The 13,362-nt window shown below is 34.7% G+C and overlaps 1 protein-coding gene across 2 annotated transcripts in view; it reads left to right on the forward strand.

Moving 5' to 3' along the window:
• Window positions 1-13,362, forward strand: part of PRMT3 (protein arginine methyltransferase 3) — a 115,919-nt gene that overhangs the window by 9,899 nt on the left and 92,658 nt on the right. For both annotated transcript variants that reach the window (XM_003781176.3, XM_023519449.1), the window contains exons 6-8: window positions 1,011-1,170; window positions 2,496-2,640; window positions 7,483-7,548. In XM_003781176.3, the coding sequence (XP_003781224.1) occupies window positions 1,011-1,170; window positions 2,496-2,640; window positions 7,483-7,548 (371 nt within the window). The remainder of the gene's footprint in view (window positions 1-1,010; window positions 1,171-2,495; window positions 2,641-7,482; window positions 7,549-13,362) is intronic.

Raw genomic sequence — 13,362 nt, forward strand, 5'->3', positions numbered from 1 at the left:
CGTATGAGGTTAATACACATTTGTAGTTGTTATATTTTTCCTGAAAAATTGACCACCTTATGTAGGAGTTATCTGCCTAAATGAAGTATCCATGTGATTTGAACATCCTGAGATAGAATGTAGATATGGAAATCCTTCTTCCTGTATATGGTTTAGGACTTTGAATTAGACTACTTTGGCAAATTGTAGTTGTGAATCTTACTGTTTCTTAATCCTCTCCTTTTTAAATGTGTAAGTTTAACTTTTCACCAATATCTCCCCATTTCCTGCAACCTTCAGCCCCTGGCACCCACCATTTTACTCTGAGTTTTTTTAGATGCCACATATAATTGAGATCACATAGTATGTGTCTTGTGTCTGGCTTATTTCAACTAGTATAATAGTCCTCCAGGTTTATCCACGTTGTCAAAAATGGCAGCGTGTTCTTTAAGGACTATCTAACTGTACTACCCGCTGTTCTGCAGGAGGACAGAGGCTGAGAAGTAGCTTTGTACAGTGGTGAGAACATGGGTAGGAAGGCAAGTGTGGGTTTGAATCTTAGCGTCTCCATAAGTAGCTGTGTGATTTTAGGTTAGTCAGTTAATTTTTCATTTATTTTTTTCTAGGCCTATCATAGGGATAAGTATTTACATCTTAGTTTTTTTTCTTTTTTTAAGATAACAGGAGATGTAATGCATGTGCTTGAAACGATACCTGTTGATCAATAAGTAGTTTTTTTCCTTCTTTTTTCTTTCTTGCAGGTTTGGTTCAGTATGATTAGTACTTGCATAGGTGTTCAATGTAGCCAACTACTGAAAAGCTAGGAGTTGAAAAGTAGCTGAAAAGCTACCATGTTCTCTCAATTCAAATTGAAACAGTTTGGCTGATAAATATTTAATTAAAAGTACTTTTACTAATTTTTCTCAATTGGCCACATAATAGGCACTTAGGATATATTTAGTTCTAATATAGTTAGACTTGCTTTATTGTTATAAAATTGCCTAACGATAATGTCCATTTTATTTCTTTAGATGTAGAAGATCTTTATGAACCAGCATCAATTCCATTTTCATACCCCAACGGACTCAGTGAAAATACATCTATTGTTGAAAAATTGAAACATGCAGAAGCCAGGGCGCTGTCTGCTGAAGCTGCATTAGCTAGAGCACGGGAGGATCTTCAGAGAATGAAGTAATTTATCAATCTTCTACAAAAGTTATTGTTTAGGTCCCCAAGATAATATAGCAAATGATGAGGTAGAACACAGAAGTGGAACATTTCATATACTGGAAAGCACAGTGTAGACATTTCAGTAGTATTAAAGACATACAGCATTTTTACACATTCTAGATAGTTGGTTGACATAAATTTTATGGCTTTACCTATTAAACTTCTTCATAATTACTTTAATATTAATGATAATTCTTCTGACCAGTAGTGTTGTCTTGAATGTTTCTGTTCTTTCATATTGCCTTCCTTTTAATTTTCCTATTTCCAGTTGATTTCTCCATTTTACTTTTATTTTCCTAGGTCTTTAAAGCAGAAGGATTAATATTTTTTTAGGTTTAGAGAAAATATAGGGTAGAAATTTTTATTCTGAAAGAATCAAAATATAATTATGGTATAGTATTTAACCAGATAACCAGCTACATGAGAACATTTTAGTGCAGTGAGTAGATTGGAATAGCGTTCTTCTTGTGTAGTACTTCTCAAAGTTTGAAGTGTATACGAATCACCTGGAGGTCTTGTTAAAAACGTAGATTCTGACTCAGGAGATCTGGGGTAGGTCCTAAGGTTCTGCATTTCTAACAAGTAAACCTTAGAAATTTACCTGTCAGATTTGTAAGCTGATTGCTTTTGCCTGAGTACCAACTAGCTGGTTTGCCAAAATGTCCAGGAGGAAAGGTAGTAGAGCTAATTTTAGTTCCTCTTCTCTTTGTCTGAACTGCTATGTTAGGTAATCTAGGGACTGACACCAACTGTCCTCTCTGTCCCTTTGCACATCTCCTGTTTTCGTACATTATGAATTCTACGTACATTATAAATTCTAAGTGTGTCATGATCAGAGAGGGAGCTGAGTTTTAGCAGGAGTGGGTGGTCGTGGTGTAGGTAAATAATCAATTTGAGTCCATTTGCTTCTTACTTTTAACCCTCCCAAAAGATAGTATGGTTTTAACAAATGTTAATAGAATTGAAATAAACTACATTGATTTAGCTCCAAAAAAGATTTTAGAACAATAGAAATAGTAAAGTTTAATAAAGGTGATGTGTTTATTTTGTCATGATAAAGAACTGTAATCTGCACTTGGCATTGCTTCTGTGGCTTGCAGGAGTGCTTAGCTGAGTATGAATATGCCACTGCTTAAGATCCAGCAGAGGGAGTTTTCCAAGGTTGAATGTGATTTAAAAGGTTCATCACACTCCACTCCCTCCCTTTTCCTTTCTCAGCCTCTAGCCTTCCCTGTTTTCATGGTCCAATAAACCTGTCTCAAGGGTGTATTTCAAATTGATTACAGACAATTTGCTCAAGATTTTGTGATGAACGCAGATGTCAAAACCTGCTCGTCATCCGCTAGTGCCATCGCAGACCTCCAGGAGGATGAGGATGGTGTTTATTTCGGCTCATACGGGCATTATGGGATACATGAAGAAATGCTAAAGGTTAGCAAAGAGCACAAATATGCTAAACCCATACTAAAGGGAAAATAGAATAAAATAGCTTCTTTCTTAATACGTATCCTATAGGAGAACTGCTTTCAGTGGGGGTAGAACTACCTTCTAAACCTCTTTGGTGCTTGATAGGTCACATCGGGTTGAAAAGATTACAGAGGCATTAAAGTCATTGTAAATTCTATTCAAGATCATCATTAATATTATAACATTAGACTATTAGAAAAATCAACTGCTGACAACCTTAGTCTTCTCAGAATAGCTATTATATTAAATACTAAGGATTAAATTAATTATACATTTGCCTTTTAGTGTACAGAAGAAATTTAATTTCAATGTTTAAATAGCAGAACTGATTTTTGTTTGGGCAAACAATAATTCTTTGGCATAAAGTTTAGTTACAGATAATTCTCATAATTGTTACGACATAACTTTTTCACATTTGAAATCATTGCTATATATGAGTATTTCCTAAATTGGTCAAATTAGGTAGAGTCATGTACCACATAATGTTTTGGTCACCTGTAGACTGCGTATGTGATGGTGTAATACCATATTTCTACTGTACCTTTTCTCTGTTTGGGTTTGTTTAGATACACAGATATTTACTATTGTGGTATAGCTGCTTACAGTATTCAGTACCATGACATGCTGTACCCGTTTGTAGGCTAGGAATGACAGGTGTACCATATAGTGTAGGTATATGGTGGGCTATACTATATAGATTTGTATAGGTATACTTTATAATGTTCACACAGTGACAGAATTGCCTGACACATTTCTCAGAAAGTGTCCCTGTCATTAAGTAACTTTTGATTATATTTAAATCTGGCTGGATTTAATTTTTCTAATGGTAACGTCCATATAAAATAGAAGTCAATTTTTAACTGTACCTGGAAATAATACATGCTGTATTTTATTGAGTATTATACTACATATGTTAAAATACACGAAATACAGTTTTTAATTCAGTGACACTAAAGACACCTAAAGTAAAATAAATGTTGGAATATAAAAATTGAGAATTTTAGATGCTTATCCCTGTGAATTTTTGATTCCACCATTACCTTTTCTTAAAACCAACAAACAAAAAAATCCCTTCCTAAATCTGTTCTCCAAAGATTGATTTATTTTATAGAGCCCCTAACAGTAAGTCTCCCTGAAACAGACACAGTTAAATTAACTAGAGATATTTAGTAACATGCGTATATTTTGTCGAGTCAGCAAGATCACAGAGTGGAAGTTTGCTGATGGGTAATAATTGTACTTACGTGGGATCTTTTAAAGCAGTGTCATGTCATTATACCAACATGTCATAGTTGGTTGTGCTTTTTATTGTCACTTGGGTAATGGGATAGTGTTATAAATAAAAGATATCTTCTTATAAGTAATAAGTTATTTTTAAGTCCATAGCGAATTTGTCTTAAAAAATTGACTTCACTTTCTTTGTTAAACTAATGTCTGGAATATTTTCCTTAAGGAAGTTAATATAATTTCATGTTTATCATTTTAAGTCACCCCATCAATTTAAATGGTGTGAACTTTTAATACTCTTGGTGTAGAAATTGTGTTGGACTTTGCTCAGACAGGCTAAATGTTACTGAAACTCCCAGTAAATACGAGTGTTGCTGTACAGTCGTCAGAGAAATGTGGTTTGAATGCTCATTATTTACTCATCTCTGTTGTGGACACTTTTTAGCTGTATGTCAGTAATTAAAGGATTTCATACGTGATCTTCTATCTGTAACTCCTTGTGGTTTACATACAGATTTAGGAAGTTCCAGCTCATAGTTTCCAGGGCCATCTTTTTCCTTGTAGAGATTCATTTACTGTCCTTATTAATATCATTCTCTGCACTGTAGTTTCCCTTTGTTGTTGTGCAGTATAATTACTTCCTCTTGGAGACGACGTAAGTATTTATAGGAAAGGTAGATATGTTTGATTCAAAAAGAACCATGTGTTGATTTTGTATTGTGCTGTGGATGAATGTGAAAGCGTGCCTTGAGCTTTATTTCTTATTTTTTATTAGAACAATTCTTAGCGCATATAAATTGTTTAAGGTATGCTACTGTCAGAATCTTGCCTAATTTTTATAAATAAAATTGATAAATTTTATAAAAATTAAAATAAATTGAGAAATTTTATTTTTAGCACCTTTATGCTTAGAATTGTCCTGCCTTTCACATAGTATGATTTAAATATTTTATTGCTTAGTTTCATATATTTTAGTGACATTATTTTGTTAAGTTTTGATTGTTTATTTTTTGAGACTGTCTTGCTGTGTTGCCCAGGCTAGAGTCCCATGGCCTCAGTGTAGCTTGCAGCAACCTCAAACTCTGGGCTCAAGTAATCCCCCTGCCTCAGGCTCTCAAGTAGCTTGGACTACAGGCACTGACCACCACGCCTGGCTAATTTTTCTATTTTTAGTAGAAATGAGGGGTCTCACTTTGCTCAAGCTGGTCTCAAATTCCTGACCTCAAGGGATCTTCTGTCTTGACCTCCCCGAGTGCTAGGATTATAGGCCCAAGCCACCACACCCAGCTTAATTGTACTTCTATTTTATTTTATTTCATTTTGAGACAGAGTCTTACTTTGTTACCTTTGTAGAGTGCTGTAGCGTCATAGCTCACAGCAACCTCAAACTCTTGGGCTCAAGCGATTCTGTTGCCTCAGCCTCCCAAGTAGCTGGGACTACAGGCACCTACCACAACACCTGGCTAGTTTTAGAGACAGGGTTTTCTGTGGCTCAGGCTGGTCTTGAGCTCAGGCAGTCTACCCAGAGTGGCATGAGCCACAGCGCCTGGCTGATTGTACTTTTAAATATAAGTAGTTTGTGATCTTATTTATGGAGATAAGATGAAGATGCCTTTTTTAAATTTCAGAGATATGATTGATAGAGGAATAGATTACATGAAACTTCAAGATTCTTACAACTTTATCTTTTCAAAGAAGAGTCAGTTTGTTGATTAATATTATGTGTCTGAAATGAATCACTCTCTATTTGTTTTCAAGAGAAACATTATTCACTCTGCTGTGCATATGTCACAAATCGTAGTACCATTTAATAAATTGAAATTTCAGTAATTTTTCTTTACTGCATTTTCCTGATTATGTCTGCAGCCAGCTCATTCTTTCTGTCACTTTCATGAGCCTATGAATTAAAAATATTCTGTTATTTTTGTGTTTTCTTAGTTTTAATAGGTGGTATGAAAGATAATTTCTGTTTATTACCTTGTTTGGCATTAAAGTGTTACCTTCTGTTAGAATACATTTTTTAAAACGGTTATGAAGGCTGGTCTCCTGTTTGCTTGCATTTTCATGCTCACTGGATTTTTCTTTCAAAAATTCAGTTAGTAAATTGAAGCTCTCCTTAGACACAAGCTCCTGTGTATGGTATACTTGGGATTTCATTACATCAGGGTTGTAGCATATGAACAAAAACGGATGAATATATTGAAAGAGCCAGAATGAACAATGGTATTTCACTCGAGCAGTAGTGCGTGGAGTTAGGACATCAGTAGGGATCCTGTTGATTTAAGGTGAAGCAGTGGTGAGGCAGCGTGATGGGTGAGAGCTTTCTAGTGACTGCCTTTCTGATGGATGTTCACCCTTTGTAGGTTTGTTGTTTCAGCAGAAAATCTCTGCTTGTAGCATAAGAGGAGCATAAATGGTAAAAGTGTACAAAATAGCATGATTTTTCAAAAAGACAGTTTGAAAATTAGAATATCCAAATTTACTTGTCTCTCTTAGTAATTCTTCAAATAATTTTCAGGGGAAGATTTAATACACCTGATTTTTAAACTTCTTTGTAAAGCAGTTAGAAATAATAATCAGAAAACATGGTATTATGGGTATTAGCCTTTGGAGGTCCAGTAATTAAGTAAAATGACTTGCTTTTTAATATAAGATCTCCTTTATAGACTTTAAAAAAAATCCTAATATTGGTATAAACATGTTTTAGGGTGTATGGTTTGTATAATATTTGGATATTATAGCACTTGGTGTAGCTGGGTTCTTTTGTACCTACTAGGAATTCCAAAACAAGAATTCTCATTCTGTGGTATTTCTTTTCTTAATCATAATCATATTTTACTTACTTGGCAACAGAGCCATTCGCTGCTTAATTTGCAGTCCGTATGTGTCTCACCTTAAGGAATCAGCTTTGTTCATGAACCAACATAAATGTTAGAGTTGAATTCCTGCCTTGGTCACAGGTCACGTGAGCCTCCAGTGTGTAGGCGTCTCATAATGTGGGCTGCAGGGCTGAAATGATTTACTTTAGGCTTGCAGGTTTTTAAGCATCATTTCCTAGTACAGAAATTTTTAGCAACAGCAGAATTATAAATCAGATGGTGCCGATCATTGGCTTTCTTAGAAAATACTCAGTTTAGCTTCATTTCTTAGATGTAACTGCAACTTTTACATTTATCTGATTTTTTTCTTTTTCTTATTTTGAGGTACCAGGGAGTCAGGCTCTAGATTCCACACCCTATTTAAAGGAGAAAACATGACGTTTGTCTTCTGTTCACTTTAATTAGTTATCACTTGAAGTCTTATGCTGGTAATGCATATAAAGAGGAAAATGGATATATTTTTGAGAACGTAGACCATATTTGACATTCAGTGATGTTCTTAAAGATTTTCTTTGTATGTCATTGCTATTTTGATTCTTCACTGTTTTCTTTTAGGGAAAAAAAAAATAACCTTGGTTTTCCAGGTAAAAAAGTAGCTGTGGAAACTAGCAACGTATGATAAAATAGCAAATAGCTTCCAAAAAATACTTATTTGTTCAGACTGTCCTGTAAACGCAGTATTTTCCTCTCTTTACTCTAGGACAAAGTACGAACAGAAAGCTACCGAGATTTTATATACCAAAATCCACATATCTTTAAAGATAAGGTGAGTAGCATAGGCTACAGAATTGTACATTTCTTGTTTGGGGGGCAGTAACAATCCTCTGGAGGGTCATCACTGTGATAACAATTGAGGTGACGTATTCTGGCTTTATTTCATGGAGGACTTTTATGATCCTGCTCTGTGGTGCAGCATCCTGATAACAGAAATGCTGATTGTTGCTGGCGTTCAGTGTGTTCTTGTTTAAAATTGAAAGCCACTAGTTACAGTGATGTACCTTAGTGAAATTTTGCTTGTTCAAATAATTTTGCTTATACCTTGTTTTCGATTTACAGTGATTCCTGAGAATTTTGTACGTATCAGATACGCCCTTTATCAAAGCATACTTTGAATGATCGTGCTAGTTTGTGTTGAGCAAATAAAAATGAATAATTTTAAGAAGAATTTAATAATGAGTAAGCTTAAATATAAGGTAGAATTTATTTTATATGCTTATAATATATTGGTTTTCCTCTTATGAGATACTTTATATTTTAATATTAAACATGCTTAATATTAAAAAATGATCATGTACCCTGTATGTGTACACGTCATTGTGTGTGTGCACGTCATTGTGTGTTTGAAATTTGGGTCAGTTGTTTTGTCTCCCTTTACTTATGAATTTTTTTCTTTTTTCTTCTTCACTCCTTTTCTTCCCTCTGTACATTGGCATAATTATTTAAAAGTTCAGGTTTTCTGATTGTTTCTCCTTATTGGGGTTGGTCTATTAATTTAGTAAAGAATATTAGGACTTCTGCCATTTTTGCTTGGGACTTTTTTCTCTTTTTACTTAAGAACACGTATTGACAACATACCAGGTTTTTAAACTTCCCTTCCACCTGTTTTGAAAGGTACTTCTCTGAGGATATTTCGTGGGCTTTGCGTGATATTACAGTAGTAACAACCTACATACTTTGAAAATTCCTTTTTCTGGTTTTTATATTGTTTGGAACATAATCTCGAATGGCTTTTCATTTTTCTACCTCTTGCCTGAGAGCAGTGTTTCGCTTGTGAGTTAACTGAATTAAACAGAAATAGACTGAAATTCATATGGTGCTCTGATATCTTTCAACCAAAGCATTGTTGATCATGAAAGATTTATAATTGTGTACATGTTTGTTTTTGCTGATTCCCACCGTAGACAAATCATTTTGTTTTCAAAATTGCAGGTATCAGTGCTTTGTAGGCTTTTTAGCTTTTTTGTATGCTTTTTGCATGTTAATTGCAGTGGAGACTTAAGAATTTTTTTATACTTCTTGTATTTGTTCTCAAGTGCTGGAAGTCTTAAGCACCACTATTTCCAGTGAAGCAAATTGTGTTACTATTAATAATGTTGCTTTGTATTTCCAGTTGTATTATGCCCAAATTTTTATTTTATTTTTTCCTTAATATGTTTTATAGGAATTATGCATGGGAATCACTAATCACTACTAGTGAGGAACCAATTATATACAATAATTTTGAAGAAGTGGTGAATGTCTTAGGCTTCACCTATAAAGTATTTTTTTTAATCCCTCGAATGTTGTGATTTTTGTTTATAAAAGCACCATCATTGTCTTTCTTTGAGCCATCTTCTCTTAGAACTTTGCAATATGAATACTAGGGGAATTTGTTCAGGAAGTAAGTTAGAAGGTTCTCTTTCAGTATGCTACTAAATAGAACTTTTGTCTTTGTGATAGATAAGAAAATAATGAAAACGCTCAAATATTAGTCTTCATAAGATCATCAAGAAATTAAGTATTTGTATTTCTTTGTACATGTAACAGTTCTTACTGAGTACACAGACCTATGCAGAATCACTGTTTGCTTCTATTTTTTTAATTGTACAGTATTATAAAAATTTTGTGTATTTTATACATTTTTCAGGCAAAGTATGACCATGGAAAATATTTAATACTTAACATGTAATTATTTTGTTATGTGTAACTTCTCTTACCAAGGTTGAATCTATCAGAGTCAAAAAAGGGCTTATTAATGAATTGGGAGTATTTTTCCTTGGAACTTGGTCTTTATCAATGTATAATGAATTTTACTTGGCGTTTTATGGTTTTTCAAAAATACACTGTAATATAAAACCTTATACATGTTGATTTTTTACCTTCTTAAATCACATTTAGGACATAACAAAAATAATCGAAAACTTTTATAGTTTCAAATGATTTCTGATACTTTACACTATTAGAAAATGGAATACCATATATCTAGATGAGATTTATTCAAACATGCCTCATTGTCACTATATGATACACCTTTACCTTGACGGACCAAGTATTTATCTTTATTTTAGACATGAAGAAACTTCAGCAGGATAATTGACTTGCCCCAATTCAACTAAAAAAAAAAAAAAATGTGTCTTTTTACTCCAAGTCTGGTGCCCTTAAGTCTGTGCCACTGCACTTTGAGCATTAATATAGAATGAGTAAGAAATTAGGATGAGCTTTATTAGTTACATGTTTGATCACACAATTTTTCATATACGGTGGGTGCCAAAAATACATTTTATGAAAGGAAAAAAACTATTAAAATTGTGATACTCTCTGGGAGACCAAGGCAGGTAGATCCCTTGAGTTCAGAGTTCAAGACCAACCTCAGCAAGAGTGAGACCTTGTCTCTACTAAAAATAGAAAGACTGAGGCAAGAGGATCTCTTGAACTCAATAGTTTGAGTTTGCTGTAAGCTATGATGCCATGGCACTGTACCCAGGATGACAGAGCGAGACTCTGTCTCAAAAAAAAAAAAATTGTGATGCTCAATATATCACAATATTTACCAATAACACGAGATAATAGAAGTCACATTGAGCACCTCTTGTAATTGGAGAAGTCAGATGTGACTCGAGTATTACAATTTTAATATCGTCTCCTCCTTAAAATGTGCATACATTTTTTAGTACCCTCTGTAAGTGTCGTATTATTTGTGTCATGACAGATATGAACATGAAATTATTTAAATATAATTCTTTTTAAAATGTATGAAATGTTATAATCTTTGCTAAATATATCACCATTTTTTGTTTGCTTTTATTTCCATGAGATAAAGTTCGTATCACATACTTGCTTCTATAACACGTTATGTAGTGTGCAGAAAAGAAATGTATTTTACAAAAGAGTGGTTGTGTTAAAAATGTGTTCCTTCCCTGTCTCCATGTCCCACCTTCCCTGCCTCTTTTCCTTCTTTCCGTTTTTAATATTGTTTTAATTCACAAAACTCCTGTGGAGGCCATATGGTTTCTCAGATTAATTTAACTTTGGGTGGTTTTAATCGTGTTACCACCCACTCATAATTAATTTCTGTTTGTAGTTCATTGAGGAAATTCCCAGTTAGGTGCCTTATTTATGCTTTTGGTTATTGTTTACAGTTACAGTTAATTTACCTTTTTTTTAAAAAAGGGAACTAAATTTCTTCATTATTGTATAAAATGCTAGCTTATTCTATTTTTTCCTCTTTGTTTCTCTTTGATTTTTATTCTGTCAGGTTTAATTTATCTTCCTACCTGATCCACGTCATTCTGAGCTAGATCAAATAAATATTTAACATCTATTAAATATAATTAATATATGGACTTTGGAAGCAGATCAACCTATGTTTGAATGCTGGCTGTAAATTTTACCCTCTGTATGACCCAAGTTGAACCTGTTTCTTTCTCTCTTTGAAGTTTGCTTTCCTCATTTGCAAAATGAGGATTAAATAAGTATTACATAAATATATGTATGTATATACTTATGTATACCCACATACATGCATTTTTATGTACTTTGTGTATGTATGTATGTAGTCTTACCAAAAACCACTCTGATTGGAGTACATTATATAAGTCCTTATGTACTGTACCTTCTTCACTCAGCATTTTTTCCTGGATAATATTCTTTTTATTATTGTTGTAAAATACACATAACAGGGCAGCACCTGTGGCTCAAAGGAGTAGGTTGCTGGCCCCATATGCCACAGGTGGCATGTTCAAACCCAGCCCCGGCCAAAAACTGCCAAAAAAAAAAAAAACACACAACATAAAATTTTCTATCTTAACCATTTTATTTTTTGCAGTTTTTGGCTGGGGCTGGTTTTGAACCTACCACCTCCAGCATATGGGGCCATCACCCTATTTTTTTGAGCCATAGGCACTACCCATCTTCACCATTTTTAAGTGTATAGATCAGTGGTTCATAATGTCTTGAAACCATCACTACCTTGTGTCTCTGGAGCTTTTTTCATTTCTTTTCTTTTTTTTGGACGGATTTTTTTCTTTTTTTTGGACTATGTCACCCTCAGTAGAGTGCTATGATGTCATAGCTCACAGCAACCTCAAACTCAAACTCTTGGGCTTAAGTGATTCTCTTGCCTCGGCCTACCAGGTAGCTGGGACTACAGGTGCCCACCACAATGCCTGGCTATTTTTTGTTTGCAGTTGTCATTGTTGATTATAGCTGGCCCAGGCTGGGTTCAGACCTGCCAGCCTCCGTGTATGTGGCTGATGCCCTACCCTCTGAGCTATGGGTGCCACCTCTCTGGAGCTTTTTTCATCGTATAAAACTCAAACAAAGCCTGTTAAACTGTAAGTCCCCATTGCCCCCTTCCTCAAGCCCTGACAGTCACTATTCTCCCTTGTATCCTGGTGATTTTCATTACTCTAAGTTCTTCAGATAAGTGGAGTCATACAGTACAATCATCCGTCAGTATCTGTGGGGATAGGGGATTGGTTCTAAGACTCCCTGTGGATACCAAAACCCAAGGATGCTCAAGTCCTTTATATAAAATTATGTAGTATTTGCATGTATCCTGTGTACATCCTCCTATATACTTTAAATCATCTCCAGATTACTTACAATACCTAATACAGTGTAAATGCTACATAAGTAGTTATATAGGAAATAATGACAAGAGAAAGAAATTTGTACATGGTCTCTATAGATAACATTTTCTTTTTTCTGAATTTTTTGAATGGCAGTTGGTTGAATCCATGGATATGGAACCCAGGGATATGGAGGGGCTAACCATATTGGTCTTTTTGTGACAGCTTGTGGCACTTAGCTTAATGTCCCCAAAGTTAATCCATCTTTTATCAAATATGAGAATTTCTTTTTTTTTTTTTTTGAGACAGAGCCTCAAGCCTGTCCCCCTGGGTAGAGTACTGTGGCATCACAGCTCACAGCAACCTCCAACTCCTGGGTTCAAGCGAGTTTCCTGCCTCTGCCTTCCAAGTAGCTGGGACCACAGGCGCCCACCACAATGCCTGGCTATTTTTTGGTTGCAGCTATCATTGTTTGGTGAGCCCAGGCTGGATTCGAACCTGCCACCTTAGGTGTACGTGGCTGGTGCCTTAGCTTCTTGAGCCACAGGCGCCGAGCCGAGAATTTCATTTTTAAGGCTGAATAATATTCATATATATTTATGTGCCGCATTTTGCTTATCTGTTAATCTGTCTGTGGGCACTTTAGGTTACCTACACATTTTAGCTATTATGAATTTTGCTGCCATTAACATAGATGTACAAATATCTCTTCAAGACCCTGCTTTTAAGATTTTTTGGTATATACCCAGAGATGGAATTGCTGAGTTATACAATAATCCCATTTGTAATTCCTTAAGGAACTGCTGTTCTGTTTTCCGCAGAAGATACACCTTTTTACATTCCACAAAAGTTCATTTTCTCTGCAACCTCACCAACACTTATTATTTTCTGGTTGTTTGATGGTAGCCATCCTAATTGGTATGAAACAATATTTCCTTATAGTTCTGATGTGCATTTCCCTAGTGATTAGTGATGTTGAATATCTTTTCATTAACATTCTTTTAATTGTTCATATATCTAGTATAAGAATG

Source organism: Otolemur garnettii, unplaced genomic scaffold (assembly GCF_000181295.1).
Source record: "Otolemur garnettii isolate 467f Iridium unplaced genomic scaffold, OtoGar3 scaffold00001, whole genome shotgun sequence".
Classification (NCBI taxonomy): Eukaryota; Metazoa; Chordata; class Mammalia; order Primates; family Galagidae; genus Otolemur; species Otolemur garnettii.